This window comes from Myodes glareolus, chromosome 5, assembly GCF_982192425.1.
Source record: "Myodes glareolus chromosome 5, mMyoGla1.1, whole genome shotgun sequence".
NCBI classification, from domain to species: Eukaryota; Metazoa; Chordata; class Mammalia; order Rodentia; family Cricetidae; genus Myodes; species Myodes glareolus.
The window spans coordinates 13,521,661-13,547,778 of NC_142030.1; the positions used below are offsets into that span (position 1 = coordinate 13,521,661).

At 40.1% G+C, this 26,118-nt stretch overlaps 1 protein-coding gene across 1 annotated transcript in view; it reads right to left on the reverse strand.

Moving 5' to 3' along the window:
* The window catches only part of Dnah14 (dynein axonemal heavy chain 14), a 238,716-nt gene that overhangs the window by 103,128 nt on the left and 109,470 nt on the right, over positions 1–26,118 (reverse strand). Inside the window, exons 36-41 of the mRNA XM_048439562.3 lie at positions 21,466–21,555; positions 18,539–18,673; positions 14,417–14,632; positions 11,502–11,595; positions 9,195–9,403; positions 8,276–8,528 (exon numbers count right to left, since the gene is read on the reverse strand). Of these exons, the coding sequence (XP_048295519.3) occupies positions 8,276–8,528; positions 9,195–9,403; positions 11,502–11,595; positions 14,417–14,632; positions 18,539–18,673; positions 21,466–21,555 (997 nt within the window). The remainder of the gene's footprint in view (positions 1–8,275; positions 8,529–9,194; positions 9,404–11,501; positions 11,596–14,416; positions 14,633–18,538; positions 18,674–21,465; positions 21,556–26,118) is intronic.

The following is a 26,118-nucleotide window of genomic DNA, read 5'->3' on the forward strand; positions in this document are numbered from 1 at the left end:
TAGGAGGTCATCCTTGCTCAAAGTTCAAGGTTAGCCTGGGGTACATGAAACTTTATCACAAAACAAAGCAAAGAATAAAATAAGTTTGAGTATGTCTCTTTTCTTAGTATAAACTATAGAAGTAAACAGTTTTAGTTGCCTGTGTAGCTACTGTGTACAAACTCCCTATGTTGTCATAGACGGCCCCAGATGCTTCTTTGGTTTGTAGGTTGTTGTCTTGGCGTTTAGCTCAAGTGTGGACACGGATCAGTGACTCCTGGTCTCTCATCTTCCAAGCTTGTGGCGCTTTACTGTGTGTGTGTGCTCACACGTGTAGTAGATATCCTCATAATTTTCTAAGAATAATTTCTGCTCTTCTTTGACTGACGCTTCCTGGTTTCTGAAGGTTAACGGCCACTATGGGCCACTATTATCCTAGTGCCTTATGATTCTCATCACTATTGGGGCGGGGGTTGTTGTAAGCTCTGGCCTACAGAAAGCTAACACTGAACCTTTTATCAGAAATACATTCCCCAGAGGACTAAGAGAATGAATGGCTTTAAAATTTAGATCAATATTTGCTGATGTTTTTAATTTTAAGAGTTTGGGATTATTTGTTTCATTTTTGTGGAAACTCGGCCACTCTCATTTTTAAGCCCTAGTACTGAACCCTAATGTCCTGAGAGAGGGGACTTCAGTGTACAAATTAGAGACACTCAGTGCCCCCAAACAGGATCAAAACATCTGGTGACCAGCTCATCTAGATGCGTGATGCTAACAGTCAAACTCAACTCTACCCTCAAAGAAAGCAAAGAAAATGAACCAGAAGACATCACCAGGGGCAGGTTGTATTCCCTCTGCTTGGAACCTATAAACATGGCTCCTAAAGGTGCCACAGAGACAGATTAGGGAAACCAAACTCTCTTCAGCATGCTAGGCAGAAACATAGCATTCCTACAAGTGTTACTGAATTCTGTAAAACCAGTATTCGTGTGAAGAATAAGTTATTGTGAGCATTCCTTCTGACGTTTATCTTCTTGTGAATGAAACACAAACACTGGGGGATAGGGTGATGAGATTCACTGTGATAGCGATTGCACTCTCCCCTGGTACCCTGGCTGGCTGCCATCAGCCAGCCTGAGCTCCTCTGTACATTTCATCGGTGTCTTTGGGACTCTATGCTACAGGTGCAGCCGCTGCAAAGCTCCAGCCTGAGGAGATGTGGCCTTCACGTCTCAATCAGCAGGCTGGAGCAGCCCGTGGCCCTCATGTCTCAATCAGCAGGCTGGAGCAGCCCGTGGCCCTCACGTCTCAATCAGCAGGCTGGAGCAGCCCGTTTGCTATCACAGAAGTCAGTAAAGTCTGAACAGCTCAGACCCAGACAAGTGGTGGGAACATTCTTTTAAGGTGTGTGCCTTTGTTTAACTCTGTGAAGCTGTGATTCCTTGCCTGTGTAAACCACCCAAGCTGAGTGGCCAGTAGCGAGGCAGAAGAAAGGATAGGTGGGGCTGGCGGGCAGGGCATAGAAAGAAGAAGAAATGTGGAGAAGAGGAGGACGGGCCAGTTGCCCAGAGTAAGCATGAAAGTAAGATTATAGAAGAAAGAGAAAGATGAAAGCCCAGAGGCAAAGGTAGACAGGTTGATTTAAGGTAAGAAAAGCTGGCAGAAGAACAAGCCAAGCTAAGGCTAGCCATTTGTAAGACAGAATAAGACTCCGTGTGTGATGTATTTGGGATCTGGGTGGCAGGGTCCTCCAAAGAACAACAAAACCCCAAGAGTAAAGCATAAATGACAACCAACAATGGACAAGTACTAAACCCAGGGCCTCGTACACGCTAGGGGAGTGCTCTACCACCAGTACTACCCTCCAGACTTCGATTCTTTGAGACATGAGCCTTCCTGTTCCTACTTCCTGAGTACTGGGTACAGGTGCCCAGTTAACATGTGGCTTTTTGGGGCTAGTTTCCTTCATGTAATGTTGTCAATATTGTATGAATATACTATATTTTGTTTACATGTTCATCAGACAAGAGGCAATGGGCTGGTTCCATTTTCTGGTTATCATGAAGAATGCTGTTACAAGCATTTCTGTATAGTTTTTTGCTTGGCCAAATGTTTTAATATCTCATATTTATATTTTTGGGATATTACTGCCAAACTGTTTATTGGTTGCTACTTTTGCATCCTTTGTTTAGAGGAATCTATTTGTAGGGAATACATCACTAGATTTTTGTTTTCAAACTTAATCAGAGGATAGTTGTCTTTAATAGATTTATTCCTAATATTGAATATAATTACTTTTAACATTGGTTTTAGTTGTTCAGATTTCTCTTTCTTTTGTTCTCTTTAATATTCTATTACAAAGGTTGTTCTTGTTTTCTTTTCAAGTCAGTATTGACATAGAAACCTTTTGTTTTAATCTCTTCTTGTTACTCTGTTGCCTCTCTCTCCTTTAATGTTAAATATTCTTATATAATAATAGTTTTAATAAGCCTTGTATCAGGTAACAAACAAAGAAATCATTTCTAGAAAGGGACATGAGAAACATAGGTACTGTAACTATAGCAACAATAGGAACCAGAGGCAGGTCGATACTGAGGTAACCTAACCTCAACAAATGGGATAGCATGACCCACAAGCCCACAGGAAAATACACAGTGCTCACAAAAAATAGAACTGCCACATGCTCCAGTAGTCTCACTTCTATGTGGATATAAATAAAATAAGTATTTTCAGGAGCTATTTGTGACTGCTTTGTCACCAAGGCATTTCTTCTAATAGCCATGGCACAGAAGCAATCCAAACTCCCACTCTTTGAACAAACAGATAAAGACGATGAGGTATGAACACAGAACAACATTGGTCAGCCACAGGAAAGAAAAATCCCATAATTTATGACAGCATGCACTCACTTGGAAGACACTCTAATGTCAAATACCATATAGATATGAAATCTAAAAGTGTTCATCCCACAGAAATAGAGAACAGAATGACGGCTACCAGAAGGTGGGGAGATTTGATATGAAAAAAAATCTAAGAAAGATGTTGACCAAAGGATGTAAAATTTCAGTAAAGCAGGGGGAATTAAGGGAATACGGATCCAAGACCTACTGCAAGGCACAGTATCTAAAATAAGAAGATGATAGTTTCCAATCCACTAATAGTCAACTTGTTAGGTTATGATGGCCCAAATATGTACTCAAACCATCACTTCTTGTCACTTTCAGTATTAATTAAATAAATCACATAATATATAGAGTAGATACCATGCCAGATGATAGTGGTCTTAATATGTCTGATAAGCTAGGCAAAGAGAGCCTATGTACCAAATACACAGCAGAAAAATCCCCAAAGAGAAAAGATTTAAGTTAGCTCACAGTTTGGGAGGTTTTAGCTCATAGTCCTTGGCTGTGCTGATGCTGGCTCCCCGGTGAGGCAGACCATCACAGGGGTAGGAATGTATAGAGGAGGAGGTTATGCACCTTACTGTGGATGGGAAGCAGACAGGAGGGTGGGTTGGGGCAGGATCCAAGGCTAACATATCCCCAAGTACCTGCAAACAATGCCCTGCTGCTTCTAGGTAGGTGCTCTCACCTCAAGAGCCAAAACCATTCACCAAACACAAACATTCACAGGGTAAGCATCATACTCAAACTGTTAAATTCCACTTCTGTCAATCTCATGATGCACAATTCATTTAGGTCAAACTTTATGGGTCCCCACAGTCTTAACAACTCCAATATTGTTTAAACATCAAGTCCAAACTCAGTGCCACCCTTAGCTGTGAAATAAATCATTTCTTACATACAATGGCAAAGACTAAATAGCCTTACTCCAAAATGGAGGAACTCAAAGACCGATAAAGGAGAGGTCAGATGAAAGGAAGACCAAAACCTAGTGAAATACACTGTAAGCCCTAGGGAGCCATGCCAGTATCCAGAACACCATTGTTTCGATGTGAGCTTCAGTGGTCTTGGGCAGCCTTGTCCTCGTGGCCTTGTCATTTGAAGCCTACAGGACCTCTCTCTTTGACCCCTTATGTCCACTTCCTGAAGCTCCCTCAGCAGATGTCCTGCTCCTGGCGTCTCTGGGATCCTGGGGTCTCCACTGAGGATTAGGTGTTTCTTTCATAGCTCCTCTCAACAGCTGCCTACAGGAACACTGGCCTGACACAAACCACCTGGACTCCTAGGCACTCTGTTGAAATCTGTGTGGAAGTGTCCTTGATCTCATAATTTTACAATCTATGTTTCTGCAAAACCAGAATCACATGGACAACACCAAAGTCCACCACTAGCTCAGGCTTTGGACTATGGCTGTAGCAGTCTCTGCGCAGCTGAGCACCAGCGAAACAGATGCAAGGACGACTTCCTGGGCAGGCCTGTGGACGTCCGGTACCTGGGGATTCTCTCCGCAAGGGAAAGGCTTTAAAATGAGTTTATTCTTTCACACCCTTGACCCTAAAATTGGTAGGGATCCAGCTAATTCCTGAGATGTCATTAAGGCATCTTTTCTATTGTACAAATGAAAAGTGGTTGGCCTCTTTTAAATTGAACTAATTTCTCCAGAGACCAGGCTTGTTAGAGCCCCTATTTTAAACCAGCTTTTTGATAAACCTGCACCTAAGTTTTCTGATCTGATTTTTATTCCAGATTCTCATTAGAAGCCTGTCTATGAGCAGCTAGCAATAACAATGTCAGAGCCTGAATGCTATGCTGTTTCAGAATTTCCCTGCCAAATTAATTAGTATAAACATTTAAATTTGGTCTCATCCAGTCTCAGAACATGGACAAAATGTAGATAGATTCTTTGAATGGAACATGAAGGAAGGTCCTGTAGTCCAGTTCACAACTGAAGACTCATTTAAACTTTAAACTGCATGGCCTGGCTGTTGCTGTCCACATCCTTGCTGGCATTCTGGCCTCAGTTTCTACACTTGTAAAATGTAAGCTCTGCCTACATTTTAGGGCTTCTGTAGTCCAATGTCTCCAAATAGTTTCACATTCTGTAAACCAGTTCTACATGCTGAAGAATCACACAGTCAGGGTTAGTAACAGTAATGAACCCCCACTTCTGGAACCAAATTTCTTCTCTTTTCTTTTTTATTGTAATTTTTCAAAAAAGAAAACTATGACAGTTTTTCATTTTACATACCAATCCCAGTTCCCACATCCTCCCCTCCTCCCATTCCCTCCACGTCCCTTCCCCCACCCCCATCCACTTCTCAGAGAGGGTAAGGCACGTTGCTTTGAGGAAGGACCAAGGCCCTCCCTACTATGTCTAGGCTGAGCAAGGTGTGCCATTGTGGGGCTGACCAAAATCTACTTAAAAGCCTGAGAGAGCTTGGGAAGTTATTCTAAACAGAAAAGAATAGAGTTAAGCATGGCTTATTGCTAGCAGCATTTTCTCAGATGGGCTCTGTTTGCTAGAGGCAAATGTGTCTCATTTAAGAGAGGCTTCCTGACTCAGCTTTAGTTGTAAAATCTTACATCTCTTTTAAAAGGTCCTGCCACAAAACACCATATGCTTTTTGGCTTTCAGCCTAGCAGGAAAAAAAAGCCACGCCGTTTTAAAATGCCGGCTTTCTGGGCTGTCCTGCCAGTGCAAACTCTGACTCTTTCAGGCAGAAGGTCCAGCTACAGAGCATTTGACTGTGGTTTGTGGACATACTGCTACAGCTTGTTTCTGGCAAGGACCTTGAAACACCATAGAGTTGTGGCAATAAATGTGACTATAGCTGGTACCTTCGCCATGAGGCTGAAATCTCAGAAAGCTAAGGAATGGCCTGGATCCAGCCATCAAAGCCACAGCTCTAATCCTCTCCATATTGCTTAGCAAATTAAAGACTCACATGGTCAGAAAAAGAGTGATATACAGTAAAGAGAGATTCAAAGACGAAGAAAACCTCTAAATGTTTTACAATGTGTTAAAAATATATGCAGACTTGGGAGAGAAAAGAAAAAGTTTAAAGTCCTTAAAAAAAGAGAGAGAGTAGTTGGGTGTGGTGGCACACACCTTTAATCCCAACACTCGGAAGACAGAGGCAGGCAGACCTCTGTGAGGTCAAGGACAGCCTGGTCTACAGAGGGAGTTCCAGGATAACCAACGATACAAGGAGAACCTGTCTCAAAAAGCCAAAAATTAAAAGTAAAAATAAAAGAAATAGAAGTTAAAATAAAACCATATGAAGATGAAAAATACACAGAGAGTCTGGATACTGTATATTATGTTCTCTTTGAATTGTTTGAATGCTGAGGAAGGAGCAACAGCTGCTAAAAGATATTTGTTCATAAATGCTGCTGAATAAATCCAAGATAAGTATTTTGAAAATACCTTGACTTCAAAATTGAAGTCAAAAGGTATGTTACTTTGGAGAAGAGGATTTGCTTTTGTTTCCACAGGAAATGAGAGGCTGTGGATTCATTCTGAGTTAAGAAAAATCAGGTTTGATCAAGGAAGACCACCTGAAAAAATCTCCGGTAGGAACAGATGGCCCAGATGTCTGAGTTCTATATTCAGATCAGATTCAAGACTGCTGACTGAGATGATCAAAACTCACAGGATACTCCAGTCAGGACTTGATCATAATTCTAAATTTTCTTTAGGTCCCCATAAGATTATCAGTGCCCCCAAACAGCAGGAAGTAGCCTAGAAAACTACTCCCACATTCCCCAAAAATGAACTATGGATATTTTCCTTTGTTTAGAATGTTGGTTACAAGTTGTTATGGCTAATGGTCAGGAGAAAGGCTAAACACAGGGTTAGATTCAGAGTTCTTGGTGGGTTTTTTTTGTTTTTTTTTTTAAAGAGGGGGAAGTGGTGTTGGACAATGGTCTATATTCTGTCAATTATTTTCTAGATAAATGCTGATTGGCCAGTAGCCAGGCAGGAAGTATAGGCGGGACAATCAGAAAGGAAGTAGAGGTTGGTCAATAAAAACAGGAGAATTCTGGGAAGAGGAAAGCTCATTTCCTCAGTCCTGGCCCCATCACAGAAGAAGCAAGATGTGACTACCTCACTGAATAAGGTACCGAGCCACGTGGCTAACATAGACAAGAATAATGGGTTAATATAAGTTATAAGAGTTAATAAGAAGCCTTAGCTATGGGCCAATTAGTTTATAGTTAATGTAGACATTTGTGTGATTTCTTTGAGACTTAATGACTGTGGGAACCAGGCAGGACAGAAAACTCAGTCAACCACCCTCCAAAGAGAATAGGTTCCAAAAAAGCAGTACAAGCAGTAGGGATAAATCCTGGTCCCACTGCCAGTGGCCCTGCAGTCTGCCCCAGTCATACAACTGTCACCCACATTCAGAGGGCCTAGTTTGGTCCTATGCCGTGAAACCAATTTTCTCTCTTAGTCACTGTTCCTGTCTCTGTAACAAAATGCCCAGCATGAATAATATTCACAAGGAAAGATTCACTTTTGACTCACAGTTTTAGACATTTTAGTCTACAGTAGTTAGCTGAGCTGATTCTGGACCTTGGTGAAGCAGATCACTGTGGAGTGGGAATGTGTGGAGAAGGTGGTTGTTCACCTCATTGTTAACAGGAAGGAGAGAAAGCAAGAGGAGGAGGAGCCAGGAACAAGATTCTCCAAGTTCTGATACCAAGTGATCAACCTTTTCCAGCTAACTTGGAGCAACAGAGGAGCCTTTCGGGGCAGGCACAATAAAACCACAGCTGTAGCTAAGGTGTATTAAGTGTGTCCCCAACGTCAAGTGTTCTTAAGTCACAGTAGAATCACAACAGAGGCGCATCGGGTATTATATTCTTTAAAAAATGTCAGATTTCAGCAGAGCCATGAAATCTGTAATCTAGTCAAACAGGAATGTAAGTAATGACCACAACAGCCTCAGAACAAATTGCACTGAACAAAGGCATAACGAGTCGAAAGCTAAGTCAGCAGAAATCACCCAACAGAAAATGGCAGCAGGAAAAGAAGAAACACACACACGTCCCTTCTTGCTTTGCCTCTGCATGATCACAGTGCACATTTAGACACTTCTCACCTGGAAGAATCCTTAAAACACAATAGAACATTCTGGAGTAATCAAGATCTCCAAAGGCTCTTTCTCCTCATGTTTATGAACCTGTATGAGCATGTATGTTACCGGTTCACCCTGGGGATGCGCACATCTGTTAAGAGTTTTCTATGGACACACTGGCTGTTAACACAAACAGTCTATGCTCTTCCTGCCTTCACTTTTCTGTCATAAAAACCCAGGAGGCAGTGACAAGTTCCCTCTGAAGAGTGGAGACACAGTTGCCTCGGTGTGACTGGGGAAACTCACTTTTTGCAGCTCCTCTCTTTATGTGCATGAACTCAAACAAAGCGTCGAGAATCCTGCAGAGCGTCATGATGACGGACACATCCTGTATGGGGTATGGCATAAACTTCCTATGCCTCTTCAGAAAGTCCAGCCCTTCTGTAACACTCTTTTCAATCATTGCTCCAAGACACTCCATTCCTCGCTGACTTAAGGTTTTTGAGGTTTTCAAAAGCCACGACTTAATATAAGGCTTCCATCCCAGATCAACAGGGTCCTAAGAGGAAAAAAAAAGGAAACCTTATATAAACAAAAATACAGCATTCTTTAATTTTTTTAAAATTTTTTATTTCACCATGCCCCCACTGTGAAATTCATCATTATTTAAAGCTAAAACAGCAGCAGTGGCGGTGGCCAACAGTTAGAGGACTCACAATTCTCCGGAACGATCTTGGGGTTTTTACCATGGTTTGAAAGGAAAACAAGTGATGGGAACCTGAGATGCAAGGAGCCGTCAGCCCAGGCAGGCCCAGCCCTCATTACACCTGTACCCCAAGTTAGGTAGATTACAGAAGAGAGTCAGCTACAGCTCGTCAGAGGGGTACGATTTTGGGGGGTGTGTTTTCTGTCTTCACACCACTGTCTTGGTAATGTTTTCCCAAGTTCTGAGCATCACACAGTAAAAATGGCTTCAGGGCAATCTTCCCTTTGCTGGCAAAATGATTCACATCAATGGCCTAGCCTGTCTGAGATACGGATGCTCTAACTTTCCAGTATAGTGTTAATGGCAGTATTACTTGCGGATTATGAGACTTTGGGGGAAAATAAAGTTTCTGAGCTACTGGGATCACTCAGCTGGGACTAGAAGTGAAACATGATTAGCAGGATGAGTCGCTCTCCTAGACAACACGTGAGTGTCAGAGGCTGGGCTCTGAGAACTTACCATGTACACCACCGCACACCGGGTGACAATGGAAGGCGTGGAGTTAAAGAGAGAGTCCACTTCAAAAATCACTCGGATTTTGTTATTCAGGGCCATCCTTTCGCTGTTGGCCAGGCACAGCGTTCTAGTTTCATCGAGCACAGTGTTTAGATTTTCTATCCATAAGGTATCGACTGGGCCATCTAAAACAATCCACTGCCAATCGAAATCTGGAAAGAGAAACATTTTAACGCAGCTAAGGTTAATTCAGAGTTCTCTCATTACAATCTTGAAAACTTGTCATTTTATTAGAAAACAGTTTCCTTTGTGTGTTTATGTGTGTGTGATACACATGTGTGCAGGTGTGTATGCATATTTGCATATGCATGGGTATCCATGTGTGAGGGTATGTATGCATGTATGTGCACATGTATGGAGAGGGCCCAGGTTGCTGTCAGATGTCTTCCTCAGTCCCCTTTTGTTCATGGAGCCATGATCTCTCACTCAGGAATTCCGGCTGCCCAGCTAGCCACATTGCCCTGCAGGTCCCCTACCTCTGCCTCCTTGATATTGGGATTACAGATGCATGCATTCTTGTTTCTGTTTGGGTTCTGGGGATCTGAACTCCAGTCCCATGCCTGTGTGGCAAGTACTTTATCTACTGAGCTATCCCCAACTCCCACCCGTGGCCTCTAGACAGTATTTTCTAAGATAAAAGCATTGCCTGCCCCTGGAAACAGTAGAAGGAGTGCCTAGGTTACATTGGAGTGTGTGTTGGATTTCATAAATGGGATTAATGCCTTATACAAAAGGTTATTTTAAACTTTCCAGTATTCATTCAAATCAACAAATACATTATATATTTGAAATTGCTTTAAGCATTTTCTAGCTGTTCTTAGATTGTTTAAATGCACAATTAATTCTTAAAATTCGGATAGGAGAAAAACAAATGGTTCCATATATTTTCATAATAATATGATTTGTGAATTGGCATCTTCTGTTCAGGAATAGTTTTTAGGTATGCTGTTCCTTTTCAAAGGAAAATCAAAGAATCAAGTAGACAACTTAAACTCTATCACACTTAGAACCCAGTCGCCCTCTTTCCTACCCCGTCATCATCTCTCTGTAGTCTCATCTTACTCTCTCTGCTGTAACACCCCTTTCCCACACCATCCTCGTCTCTCTGGGCTGCTGGAACACATTGCCTGTGACTGGGCAGTGTGTAAACGGAACCCATAAGTCCGTCACAGCTCTGAACTTGGAGGACTGAGAGGCAGGTGCTGGCAGATCATCTAGTAAGAGACAGTTTCCTGGTACAAAGAAAGGAACCTTGCTCTTCCTGTGTGGGCACATGATGGGAAGGCTTTTTTTTTGAGTCTCTTTTACAAGGACACTAATTCTATCAGTAGGGGCAGAGTGCATCTTGTATAGGACACTAGTCCCCCACGCAAGGGCACAGCCCTCAAGACCATCTGCCTTCCCCAAGGCCCTACCTTCCAAAATCTTTAGCTTGAGGGTTAGGGTTTTAATGTACAAACCTTGGAGAAGAAGATTCACACATTCAGAAGACAGTGCCATGTGCTATGGCTCAATGACTTTAGAAAGTCTCTCAACCAGGATAAGGGAGCTGATCATGCAGACAGAAAACAGCTAAGCACCCTGAAGACATTCAGCATACTTGATGACCCAAAGAGCAGAGGTAGAGACCAAATAGCTACTGCTGAGAAGCTCTGCTTGAAATACCTATCCTATCCATTATCCTAATACCTCAGAATGTCATCCCAAACTCCAGGAAAGTAGATGAAGCAGGAAAAGGCCCTTCTAGAGTGTTGACATCAAGCATACTGGGGTAGATGAGTTGCCTTGAGGCTATCTGGGGTAGGAAAAGGAGGCTGAGGCTCTTCCAGTTGAGTGGCAGCTCCCATGGAGCAGGAGCTGTATTTATACCCACTCTGGGCATTGGTGATGGATCTGCTGGGACTGTGTGACTTAGCGGCAATGCACAGATGGCATTGCTGTTTAGGGACAGGATGTTCCACTGTGCTTCTCACATTATTATTTCTGCCCTCAATACCCTTTAGTCCTAATTATTTTTAAACTGAAAGGCTACTTAAGCTCTGGTGGTTATAGATCATAATAAGATACGTACACAAAACAGTTGCAAAACTGTTGTTGTGAGATTAGAAATTTTAGGCAAGAACACGAGAAAGAAGTAAATTGTGCAATAAGAATATTACTAGTCAGAAATATAAGATTATATGCAGTTCATGATGACTCAAAATTTCTTTTCTATATCAGCAACATACTAAATTTAATAATAACACTTACTATAAGTTTCTGAAGTTTTAACATCTTTTTCTACTTCCTTCATAAAAACATGGTTATCCATATCTGCTGCCATGGAGACACCAACTTGGAAAACCTAAATTATACAATGAATAATAATGATGTAGCATTGTACTAGCAGTTTTCTGTCTTTATTATTGATGTTAAGTAGCTATAATTTTAATATAGGCTTTTATATTTGAATGTTTTTGTAAAACTCATGGTAAATACAAAGCAAAGAGGAGGTGAATTTAGTAAGTGACTGTAAACATATGAAAACCCAGTGTCAGGGGATCAGATAGATAGAACAAATACTAATAGACGTAAGGCTGAATGATTCTAGTACAATAATAGCAAGGGACTTTAACATTCTATTTTCACCAATATCAGATCATTCAGGTACAGAATCAGAAAAAAAAACAGCACAGATTAACTTCACCAACTGGACCTACTACATGAGGTACAAAGCAGCCTACTTAACAGATACAGGAATTCACACTTCCTATTGGCATGAAGAACACCTTTCTGAGGAGATCGCATCATAGATCAAGTCCCAAATTGCAAAAATAAATCATTGTGTTTATAATCACAATGCAATATCTGTAACAGCAAAACCCTTGCAAAGTGTATGCATATATGGAACTGAACAGTTTTTTATTTATAAGCTAGAAATTCTCCTGCTTAGAATTTCATGTGTTTCTAGATAATGCTACCTTGAATTCATAGAGACCTACCCATCTTTACTTTCCCAGGCATTGGGATTAACAGTGTACAACACTATGTCTAGTGCAACTCTAAGAGCAACAAAATGACTGAGCATGGTGATAGAGGTTTGTCATTGATCTGGGATGCTCTTTTGTATGCTGTGAATGTTTTATTACCATTGATTAATAAAGAAACTGATTTGGCCAATAGCCAGGCAGAATAGAACCAGGTCAGAAATTCAAGGAAAGCCAGAGGGAGAAAGAAGACAGAGTCAGGGAGATGCTAGCAGTTGTCAGAGAAGCAAGATGTGAGGTAACAAGTTACAAGTCTCATGGTAAAATATAGACTAATAGAAATGGGTTAATTTAAGTTGCAAGAGCTAGTTAATAATAAGCCTGAGCTAATAGGCCAAATAGTTTATAATTAATATCAAACCTCAGGTAGTTAATTGGGAACTAGTAGATGGGAGAAAAACCTCTAGTTACATGTCAGTCCAGCTACTTAGGATGCTAGGAAAGAAGGATTACAAGCTTGAGGCTGCCTGGCTACACAAGCAAGTTTGAGGCCAGCCTGGAAAGTTAGGGAGATCCTGTATCAGAAAAGGGGAGCAGTGTAGATGTGGTTCTTGGTAGTAGAAATCTTGTTGACTATGCACAGGACCCTGAATTTAATCGTAGTTTTGTCCCACATAAGACATAATTAAAATCAACAAACCTTCAGCTGGATTAAGAAAAGGAGAAGATTTACATGAAATTAGAGATGAGAACTGAGACATTATAACAGATACCATAGAAACATTAAGGATTAATAAAAATTTAAAATGAATTTCCAACATATCTGAAAACATAAAATAAATGGACAAAATCCTAGACACATACACCCCACCAAGACTAAATCAAGGAGAAAGAAAAATATTCTTAAGTCAAAATATCAGCAACTCAAACAGAATAGTGTTCATAAAGGGTTTAGCTATGATCAAGTATAATATATATATACAAACTCATATATGTTACCGAAAAGCAAAACAGAAATGTATTAGCACCTCAATAGGTACAAAAAAGACATTTGGTAAAATTTAGCATACCTTTATAATAAAACTGTAAGAATAACTCCATAGAGAATATATTTCTAAATGTATTTCATAAACTTGAGACAATATAAGTACTTCATATGGTAGACAGATAACTCTTTTTTTCATATAGAAAGCATCCTCTTACCAATATAAAATGATAGCATCAGCTTAATAAAACTATCTCTTCAAATGACTAGGAATTGATTTTGAAATTAAAGAAATGTTTAAGTAGAAATCTCAACATGTTCTGTCATTCCTTGGTATCTACAGGGGAGACTGTTTCTAGGAAGCCCCAGAAAATATAAAACTATGAGTGCTTAGGTACCCTCTGTAAAATGGTAGAGCATTTACACACAACCTACACACGTCTTCGTGTCTGGATTACTCAATCTAACACAGGCTAAAGGCTATATGTTAGATAGTTGAGAAAACAAGGAAAAGTCCTCACAGATACCATTTCATTTCCAAATAGTTTAGATCTATTTTGGGATGAATTTGCAGAGGTGAAGTTCAAGAATACTGAGGTCTGATTGTACTCTCAAAATTGTCCTAAATTATATTTGCATATTACTTGATGAACTAGAAAATCAGACTATTATTTTCTATCTTTGCTAATCTCTTTGGTTTCAAATATCACCTTTTGCTAATATAACTTACCTACTGAAAATTACCAATAATCTCACTTATTAGTTACAAGAACAAAACTTTTCATTTTTTGCCACTTATATTTACCATTAACAAATTTTGCATCAAATAGTTTATTCATTTTTTAAACAAAACTATCATTACTTCAATTTGTAAGGTGCATTAGTGATACTTAAATCACCAGGTTGTTCTCTATTGAGGTTTAATTCTCTTTGTACTCCTTTCAACACAATTATCTCCAGCTTCATTCTATAGTTTACTGATCATTTGGAAACTCAAGATAACCCTATCTCAAAAATCCAAAAACAAAACCCAAAACAAAACAAAAAGCATCAAAATACTTAACAGTGCATTGTCTACTTTAATAATATAACTTTTCATAATACTTTATCCTTTTATATTAATAGGTAGCTAATGATGTTTTAATAAAATAGCTTGAACTGTGCAACTGTCTGTGTTAGTCAAAGCAAAATACTAAATTCCATGCTAAACTTACATTAGATAAGTCTGTAATTCTTGACATTGGTCCAAGATCTCTGTCTTTCTTGGAGGATTCTGCAGTGCTAATATGCACAAAATTTCGAACTGCTGCTGACAATAACCCATCACTCCATTCCATGGTATTAATGTTCAACTGTCCATATAGTTCACCAAGGGTGATACATTTTGGATTCAAAACACAAACATCAACTTTTCCTTTTTTCCCTACAAACTGGGGGCAGGAGGTGAGAAATTCAGCATTGTCTTAAGAGGAATTAGCGATAGTAGCACAATTACTTACTTTTGTTGCCAACAGGCTTTAGGCAAAATCTTTTACATCAAACAAGTTTCTACAAAGGTAGCAATGAACAAGAAACAGTAAAAATGGACACGTCTTGTTTAAGTAAGGCATATTATAAAAACCATTAAAACATCTAAACAGCACAAGTAGCTCCTTCAAGGAAAGGCCCTCACTGCACTCCACTGAAGAAAATATACTTGAATTGGGATGTGGTTTGTTGGGAGCCAGGGTGGAGGATAGCAAGGCAGGGAGCAGAGTGTTCTCTTAGTCTACTTGGATCTTATCCACAAAATTTTAACGTGCTTGGGCTCCACCTGAGGAATTGTTCTCTGTCTCATCTCAGATTTTTAACAGGAAAGACATGTTGTTGGGAAACATAGCTCACATAAGTCAAAGGCCAGAGATTATGAGTACAGATAGGAAAGTGATGGGAATCTCTGGGAAATAAGACAGTAAAAACCCCAGCTGTACATACCAAGGAGCTGTGAGGATCACTTACAAGATACCTGTACACAGAAGGGGGTAGTTCAGAGGACAGGACCAGAACTAACACATGCTATTGAAGCTAAGACAGACTCAATCCACATTAATTGGTACTTAGTATGGTATACTAATTTATTAGGGCTTCAGACTAGGAGCCTTAAACTAACTTTTTTCATACTTTTAGAGGCTTGACACCAATTGTATTGGGTTAGGGCCTTTTCCCTCAGAGCCACGTTCTACCATCAACTCTGTAAAGGACTTCTCTCTAAATACAGTTGGAGTCAGAGGCATTGTGAGCCAGGGATTCAACACATAAGTTTTAGGGGACATGATGTAGCTTACAGTAGGTGTCAATGTAAGCCTAATATAATCACTGAGGAAAAACTGAAAAAATACAGAAAAGAAGATGAAAGAGAAATTGAAATGATACACTAGGAAAAATCAAAACTAGGTAAAAAGTAGTAGACTGCGGAACAAAAAGGTATAAGACATAGGAGACAACAGAAAACAACAACACAAGTGCTGAGCCATTGTATTAAATGTAAATGGATTAAATTTACTACTTAAAAGGAAAAGAACAGTACAGTGGATAAAAGGCTAAGATATACTCTAAACATATACTGCATGCAAAAGGCTCATTTTAATGCTAAAAGTAAGAATTCAAGTCATTTAAAAATAAAGCAAACTTGTCTTCAAATAATTATTTCAAAAGTGAAAAGAGGGTAAAATATGTCATATATGGTAACCAAAAAGAATGCTTAGCCGCTATAATAATAATACTTTGGGTAGTAAGTTCATTAAAGAAGAAAAATGCTGTTATATTCATGGAATGATAAATTCAAGAAGACATGACATATATACTCCAAAAAAACAGAGACCCAGAATATGTAAATATTGACAAGTCTATACTAGTACTTGAGACAACAATTTACTTTCAGTAATAGATAGGACATACACAACTTCATTTTGTTTTTGACTTTTCTATACTAGTCTTTTGTTTCTGACTAGTCTATACTAGTACTTGAGACAGCAATTTACTTTCAGTAATAGATAGGACATACACAACTTCATTTTGTTTTTGACTTTTCTATACTAGTCTTTTGTTTTTGACTAGTCTATACTAGTACTTGAGACAGCAATTTACTTTCAGTAATAGATAGGACATACACAACTTCATTTTGTTTTTGACTTTTCAAGACAGGTTTTTTCCCTCTGTGTATCCCTAGTTGTCCTGGAACTCACTCTGTAGACCAGCCTGGCTCTGTCTCCCAAGTTTTGGGCTTAAAGTCATAAACCACCACCTGGCTTTAAATCTCAACTTGCATGTTTGCATTTCACCAGAAACTATGTACCCCCAATTTAATCCTACCCCTTTAAAACATTCACAAACACCAGTCTAACAACCCTATCCTGTATTTGTTTAACTTTTTAACTATACTTATGGTATGTGTCTGTGTGTGTGTGCAGGCGTGTGCATGCATGTGCGCACACACATACAAGGTGAGAGAACAGCTGTGCAAGTGTGATTTCTCTCCTTCACCTTGTGGGTCTTGGGAACTGAACTAGGTTGTTAGGCTTGATGGTAAACAACTTTACTGTCTGAGCCTTTCTGCCAGCACATTATGTGTTTTACTTCTTGATGAGCTGCCGGTTATAGTCTTTACAGGACTTGTCCATTTCAAACCACTGGACTGGGACTTGTGCAATGTTAGCAACAGGGGTGGAAATGGTCTATCTCACTCCTGGCTGGAGGAAAAGGCTTCCAGCCATCACCACATGGGTGTAAGGGAACTGTGGCTATTCCATAAATTCCCCTATCGGGTTGAGGAGTTTTCTGCCTATTTCTGGTTTTCTGAATTCTTTTCTTCTAATTACAAAGGAAAGTAAAAAGCCACCACATTCCCTTTCTGTGACTTGATGTGATCATGTGACTTCTTCCTCTTGTTCTATTATCTCCTATACTAAACTGGTTTAATGTTGGACTATCCTTGTATTCCTGAAGTGACTCCCACTTGGTCTTAGTGTACAATAATTCACTGCTCTTTGATGGCAATTATTGCTTAAGAACTCAGTGAGATTTGTTTAGAAGATGAATTTATAAAAAATGATAAAGAATTAGAAACTACAACTTGAATGGCTCTGAAAAGGAGATTTCATACTAACAGAAAAATATGCATATAACTGTGGAGCTGACTTTCTAAGATGTGGAGTATACTATCAACAATGAAATCTTCAAATAAAGTTCACATGGTTTAGGGGAGTATTTTATTTTATATTGCATTAGAATGTGAACTGGGCGGTGGTAGTGCACACCTTTAATTACAGCATGCAGGAGGCAGAGGCAGGTGGATCTCTGAGTTCAAGGACCAGCCTGGTTTACAGAGTTAGTTTCAGGACAGCTTGGACTACACAGAGAAATTCTGTCTCAAAGAAACCAACCAACCAACCAAGCAACCTTCCGAAAACAAATATAAGCAAAAATGTATATGTAGGGACTTCCTGAGAATTCACAGATATCTAATATTTATTTGATAGTAGTAAATCTATCAAAACACAGCATATTACATCAACCAGACAAAATAAAGACTAACAATCATTTTAGTTTTAAAATTTAATTAAATTTTATGTGCATGGGAGCTTTGTCTGCATGTATGTCTATACTGTGTGCATGGCTGTGCCTGTAGAAGTTGGAAGAGGGTAACAGATTGTCTGGAATAGGAGTTACAGACAGGCGTGATCTGCCATGTGGGTGCTGAGAATTGTGCACTGGGCCTTTGAAAGAACAGTCGGCCCTAAATTGCTGAATCATCTCTCCAGTTCCCTAACAATCATTATATACATTCCAGTCATCAAAAATCCAAAGTTTTGGGAAACAGAAACTTACAAATATGATAAAGAATTTCTAGAAAAAAATTTCTAGAAAAAATAAATTATTAGAGATAAATGTAATATTATATTGAAAAACTAAATGCATTTCAGGTTAAATTAAGAATAAAAACTATAGTTGACATACTCTTGGGTGGGTAATCAATTTAATAACAAAAGAAAAATCACTTAAATATTAGAAAAGGGGTATAATTAATTTTATTTGAAGATGATTGACTTAATACTCAGGAATGAATTGAGACTTCAGTTAAGTAGCTAATACAAAATATGCAAACCAACCATCCTACTTTACACTCCCCATCACCAGTGTGATGTCCAAATCTCAACCTTCTCACTCCAATGGCTTCTCACTACAAAACTTCTAGTAACAAATCTAACAAGTAGTCAAGATTCAAATGTAGAAAGAACAGATGTGTGTACCGGAGTATAAGCTATGCACAGCTGGAAACTCTCATCTAGCAGACTTACCTTCGAATCAGACTGCCTTTCTTGAAGGGATAAGTTAGCTGCAACAGGCAGGATTATCAACGCCTTCTCCAGGATCCTCCTGGCGCTCGTCTTTCCCGCCCCTGTTGGGCCCACTAGTATCACACCGACACAAGCCTAAAATGAAATTCAGATTAGTGTGCTGGGGAGCTATTGAATGTGTCACTATAAATACATCTCTGCCTGTTCCCTGTTCTGCCTGTTCCCTCTTCCTTCATATGACTCTTCAGTCCACTGTTGCTGGCCCTCTGCTTTATTGTATTGCTTAAGGCCGAAGTGAGAAGAAATGTCCTAATCAAAAAATACTGTTTATTCTTGGTGCTGAACACTTACTCTTGCTCTCCCCCTCCCCACTCCTTGAGGCTTTCTGAACTACTGGGCTCTGTAACAATGACTTTTCTCTTCATTTTTTCTTTATCTTTCCATGCTAGACATCCCCAGTCATTTGTGTTGCTCGCTCTTCTTCACTGAGTCTCACCAGTTTGGCCTTAAGCAAGACACAGGTTCTCGTGGCTCTCCAGTGGATATATTTTCTCAGTGCCTGCTTCAGTGAACATTTCCATCCCCCGTCACAAGCTTCTCAGCTCAGCATAACCTAACATTTGCTTCTTTTATGGACCAATTTCTCAGAGCAGGACATTCATCTTTTTCATTCCCCTCTTACAGTTTTCTTGATTCTAGCTCTGGTGTTTGGGAGAGGGGTTCCCATGATATAATAAGCAGAAAAAAAGGGCAGGGGTAGAGTCTGTGATGAGATGCTTGCCTGTACTCCTCAGTTCAATCCTCAGCACTACACAAACACAGAAAAGAGAAAACAGATTGCTCATGTGTGCACACGCTCTAGGACTCACTCCCCATTCCCAGCCATTCATGGGTCAGATGAGCGGCATCTACTGACGCACAGCAAAACCATGACGTCATTCCAAACACAAGCAGTCGGTTTGTTAGAACTGAATGAGAACTGGCACTGGACACTGCCAACTCCATCAGTCCTGATCTTGAACTTGACACGGTTCACACTGAAGAAAGATTACATCTGTGAAAACCAAGCAAACAAACCCGTCCCCTAAAACAAACAAAAGACTCCACTTTCCAAGTAAACAGACTTTGTTCCCCTCTATATCTTTATTTCTTAGGTAAAAGCCATGGCCAGGAATGATCTTGTCTCCTCCTAAAAACCATCCAGCTTTCCTTCAGAGTGGCATTCAAACAGACATCAGCTCACTGACTTCCACTACCCCCTCCTTATGGGGTGATGTAAAAGTCTGTGCACGCCTGGATTGATACTTCAAATATCAAGTGGGGGCATCAATACAGAAACTCAGAGGGACCCCACTTGGTGCTCTAAGGTAGACCCAGGTTGGCTGTGGGGGTCTGTGTAGCTGTTTGGACCTAGACCATTAGGTGGGCACATTCACAGCTGGGACTGATGCTTAGGGTGGTCTTGTTCTGCTGTTCAGTGATCTGATGACGAAAGCCTTTAGTCCTAAATGGTAGTTTGAATGTAATTGGTACCCATAAACCCATAGGGACTGGCACTATTAGGAGGTATGACTTTGTTTTGGAATGGTAATGTATATTCTGTGCTATTATATGTTAGAAGTATGTAATCTGTTTTTTTAATTTTTATTTTATAATTTTTATTTTATAGGGAATTATAGTTAAGAAAGTGCATGAATCCCAGAAGAAGTTTTAAACTTTGAGTGTTAAAATATTACTGAGACTGTTAAAGACTATGGGGCCTTCTGAAGTTGAACTAAATGCATTTTGCATTATGACATTGTTACAAGCTTATGGGGGCCAGGGAGTTGAATATAGTAGTTTGAATGTAATTGGCCCCCATAAACTCATGGGGAGTGGAACTTTTAGGAGGTATGACTTTTTTGGAGTAGGTATGGATTTTCTGGAGAAATTGTCACTGTGAGGGCAGACTTTGAGGTATCCTATGCTCAAGCTTCACTCAGTGTGACACTCAGACCACTTCCAGTTGCCTTCAGGGTCAAGATATAGCTCCTTCTTTACTCTCCTCTCCTTTTCCATCACCATGTCTGTTCGCACACTGCCATGTCCCCCATGGTGATAATGGACTAAATCTCTGAAACTGTAGGCCGCCCAATTAAATGTTTTACTTTATAAGAGTTGCCATGATCACAGTGTCTCATCACAGCAGTAGAAACTAACTAAAACAATGAGGTAAAATAAATATATTTCGGTTATAGGTCCCATAAGCAAGATTAATTAGTGACCAACATGCATTGCACTCTTGTGGAAATTCACCAGTAGCTAAGACAGTATATAAATGAGAGGTGGATGACCTTGGAGGTCATTCTTGGTGGGTCCCTGAGATTCCTACATACTGTGGGAGCAGCGGCATCAGCAGCTCATGTTTTCAAGGATGTAAGGCAGACTTTGGGGTGAGAATGATGGGGACTGACTGCAGAGTCTCGTGCATGCTAAATATGCACTCTACCACTGAACTACACCCCATCAAGCACAAATTTGGTAACCAAAATGTGTATTTAAAAAGTCTCCTTCAGGGGCTGGAGAAATGGCTCAGAGGTTAAGAGCATTGCCTGCTCTTCCAAAGGTCCTGAGTTCAATTCCCAGCAACCGCATGGTGGCTCACAACCATCTGTAATGGGGTCTGGTGCCCTCTTCTGGCCTGCAGGCACACACACAGACAGAATATTGTATACATAATAAATAAATATTTAAAAAAAAGTCTCCTTCAGAAACAAAGTTTAGGTTCTTTTGATGCCTGTATTCTTTGAAGACTAGGGCTGCATGCACACTAAACTCAAGGTTCTCAAAGTAACATAACCCTCCCGATTGTTCTTACTGTGTGTTCACGTTTGACTTTACAGACTGAAACTCCCCTAAAACCTGCTGACGTCCCTGTCTGTACTCACCCGAAGCTGATGGTACAACTGTATGATCTTCTCTTTCTGAGGAGGCCAGTGTTGAAGGCTTAATTGTTCTGTTGCGATAGATATTGCTTTCTAAAACAATATAAATATATTAAAGTGTATTATAACTTGAACATTCAGCCATCCATCCATCCAGCCATCTATTTATTTGTTGCAGTCTTGGGGACAAAACCCAGGTCCTTGTACAAAGTAGCCTAATGATGTACTACGCCACACCCACAGCCCAAGCCCTTCAATTGTAATCCTTCAGAACCTCTTAGCTATTTATTAATTACTACAGTTGTTAAGAGTATTTTTTACTTTTTTAGCTCACCAAGTTCTGTCCTTGAGAATAATGAAAACCACTATTTTTCTCACCAGAAATGTGCAACACACAGAAAATTTTGTGTTCACAGACCTTTGAACAAATTCATAAACCCTCCCCTCAGACTAATAATCATCACTTTCAGATTTATTAATACACAAAATTATATGCACAAAACAACAAAATGGATACTGCATGCTATGTTTATACATCAGTACACATGTTTGTAACAACAATAATAATAATAGAAAAAGAGGCCATCAATTTAAGAGGGAATGAGGTGGGACACAGGAGGGGCAATAAATAAAGCTGGAGGGACTGTGAGTCCAAAAAAGCCCAAAACAAAACAAAACAAAAACCCTTGGAGAACCAGGTTTCCTTCCAAAGGAAGGTTTGGGTCTAGGTGGACAGAACTGGTATGTCATCTCCGGTCCGCTCCCCATTCCTTGCATCCCTACAATGAGACAGAGCAAAGCAGACAAAGGAGACAGTCTAGACAGCTGCACAGAGGAGAAAAGGCAGTTCCCAGGCAAGACCCTGAGAGGCAATCACTGAGTGCTTCAAGGTCAATTTGACAAGGTGATACAACAGGCCTAAAGACTTTGGCACCCAATATTGCTGTCCCTAGTGCTATAGGGTAAGCACTGATGGATTTCAAGGGAGAGGCACACACACTCCAACACAGCACAGCAGAGCGCTTAACCTTCTACTGTCAGCATAAGTGGCAAACCCAGACGAAGCTAACAAAGAAATGTCAGAGCTAAACCATACCCTGGACCAAAGGTCCCAGCAGACATTCATAGACCACTCCATCCAACAGTTGCAGATGCATAGTCTCCTTAGTGGCACATGGAAAACTCTCCATATACATCTTATAGTTGGTCACAAAAACAAGCATCAATAAAAATTGAAATCATATCAAGTATCTTGACCACAACAGCATAAAATTAGGAAGCAGCAACAAGAGACACTTGGAATACTAAACAAATATGAAACAACACAGTCCAGAAAAACCTAGGGGTTGTACACAAGCACATGTCCCTGGGACTGTGTGGGTGTGCACGCAAGGGTGCGTGCATGCATGTGTGAAGACAACCGTGAGGAGTCAGCTCCCTCCTTTCACTGTAGGATCTGGGCACCAAACTCAAGCTGGCAGGCTTGACTGCAAACACCTCACTGCAAAACCATTTCAGCAGCCCCAAAATTCTAAACTTTATTTAGACAAATGATAACGGCAGCACAGTAAACCCCAATGCCGCAGTTAGAGCAAGGGCAGAGCGTAGAGAGGTTTATAGGAAGCAGCAGCCACCACCAGAAACAAGGACTTTGGGGCTCAAGAGATGGCTCAGTGGTTAAGAGCACTCACTGCTCTTCCAGAGGACTTAGGTTTGAGTCACAGCACCTACAAGGTGGCTCACAGCTGTCCATTAACTCCAGATTCAGGGGGATCTGGCACCTTCTTCTGGCTTCTGCAAGTACCATGCATGACATGGTGCACAGACATGCATGTAGGCAAAAACACCTAGGCACATAAAAATATAACTTCAAGGGAGGGTTTCAAATAAATAACCTAATATTGTACCTTGAGGAATTAGCAAACAAACAAGCAAGCAAGCAAAAACAAGGGTAACCCAAATTCCAAGTTAGCAGTAAGGAAAAATACTGAATAAGTGCAGATATAAGCAAAATAAAGATTAAAATTACTAACGATGAATGAAAGAAGCTTTAAATCAGTGTTAACACACGGGCGTGTGTGGAGCGATGGATGTGCTCATACATGCAGATTCATGTGGCCAGCAGAAAGCAACTTTGAGTTCATTCTCAGAAATGTTGTCCACCTCTTTTGAGACCCTGGAGCTCATCAAGTAGGTTCTACTGACTGGCCTGTGTCCACTTCCCCAGCGGTGGGGTTTAAACGTCGCTGCCACGTCCAGCTTTTTATGTGGCTTGCAAAGGTTCAGACCCAGCTCATTAGGCTTACAAGGCAAGCATTTCACCAATTGAGTCTTTGAAGTTTTATAAAATATAAAGTTAAAAAAATCTTTAACTAGACAAAGAAGTGAGAAGAGGCGTATAAATAAAACTAGAGCTGTAAAGGAGACATTATGACAGAAACCACAACCATAAAAAGCATCATTAGAGCCATAAAGGAGACATTATGATAGATACCACAACCATAAAAAGCATTATTAGATAAAATTATGAACAATTGCTTGCCAAAAAAACCCCAGAAGAAATGAACAAATTTCTGAACATATACAACTTACTGACTAAGGAAAAATTAGATGCCTGAGGAAGCCCATAAAAATAAAGGATGAGATTGGATCAATAATAAAACATTTCCCATTAAAGAAAAACCCAGGACCAAATGGCTTCACAAACATTTAAAGATTTCTTTTCGAACTCTCTTTTAAAAATATGAAGGGAAAGAAATCTTTTAAATTCATTGTTTGCAGTTGGCACTATTTTGCTATCCAAACCACTACAACAAAGGAATAATAAAGATCAGTATCCTTGAGGGATATGATTGCCAAAATCCTGAATAAAATCCTAGCAAATGGAATCCAGCAGCACTGGAATCCAGCAGCACTGGAATCCAGCAACACTGGAATCCAGCAGCACTGGAATCCAGCAGCACTGGAATCCAACAGAACTGGAATCCAGCAGCACTGGAATCCAGCAGCACTGGATTCAGAAGAGGTCTCTCTGTGACCCACGGAGATCCACTCCAGAGATGCTGGGGCTCTACAGTACAGAAAGCAGTGGATGTTGTCACACTGGCAGAATAAGGAACCCAAACCATTCCAGCACCTCCACAGACACAGGGCGAGCATTTGCTTAGAGGAAAGTCTAGTCTTTTTATAAAATAATAAATTATTTTATTGATGTCTTACTATATAGGAAAGCTAATGTCTAGGCCTAAGGAGACTTAAAAAAAATAAATCAGCACAGAGACCACAAATGAAGACGAAAAATACAATAAAGTACAATTCTTTTTTAAAGTAAATGTTTTATACCAGTATAGACATATTTATTGAACACCTTTATACACACTATGGCTACTTCAGAGTTTGAGAGTCCATAGGAATACAGCCCTCCAGACACGGGGCAAGCAGGCTGCACACGGTGGCTCATGGTGGTACTATCAGGGAGGCAAGAAAAAAAATCAAGAAGAGGAAAGTCTAGTCTTACAAATTAGTAAAACTAGTCTTTCCATTAGTAAAAAGAAAGCTAATTTTGAATTTCAAAAAAAATCTTTCTCAAAAAAAAATGTAAGTCCCAGAAGAAGACAGAAAAAATATTTCAAACATGAGAAGAGATTGTGAGGAGTTTGGAAGCAGAGGCTGGTTAGTTAAGAAAGTAATATGTTAGAGCAGACTGCTAGGTAGTCTAGGAACAAAAGCATACATCGGGAGAATATGCTACAGGATAATCAATCTCAAAAACAAGAAATTAAAAGAATCAAAATAGTGCTTTGTTCAATTCCGCACCAACACAGCCTGAAACGCGATGGGATGCCTATGTCTGTCTAGCTGGATAAGGCTGTTCCAGGGAGAACCACAGAGTTAAAATCCTCTTATTTTCAGACTATAACAGAACAGTTATGATCATACATCTACTCTGAATGGGTCTCAAGAGGAATTCTTGTGAGCCTTCCTGCAGTATCTTTGATCATGTTTGCTACATACTTCATACGTGCTAAAACATAGTATGTAACCTGTGATTGCCAATCAAGTTAATTGCATATACTACTGATACATTAAAAGCAGCTCTATTGTTCTTACTGAAATATCTATGAAGAAAAAAACACCCCTCAAGTCAGGTCTAAGACAGACTAATCAATATGTTTTGAAAGTCTGGACAGCTGGGAGATAGGAAGCAGTGGAGGCAGAAAAAAGCAGGGAGAACAGGGGCAGGTAAAGCCAGGAAAGGCAGAATATGCTGGACGACCCAGCCACCTGATGAAGGAAGCCAGGTTCTGTCTATAATAATTTTGTTTTTGTACGTAAGGTAATGGCAATTAAACACTGGTTTTGCTCTTCTTAGGGGAGCAGCTTGAGAAGCCTTGTGGATATGCTCCAAATACCGTAGACACTTACTAACAAAACAGTTAAATGCCCCTCATAATAGGGAGTAAGCACCATGCTATTAAAGCAAAACCCGAAACCCACATCAGCACTTAGGAAGGCGAACTCAGCACACAGCACCCCCACTGCTTACTCGTTCTTTCCATTCACTAGTCACCATGTGCTTAAAGTCCCTTCCCCTCTCCTGGTAAAAACATGTCGGCAAGTGCTTTTGTCCCCAAACCTGTGACGTACTTGACATGA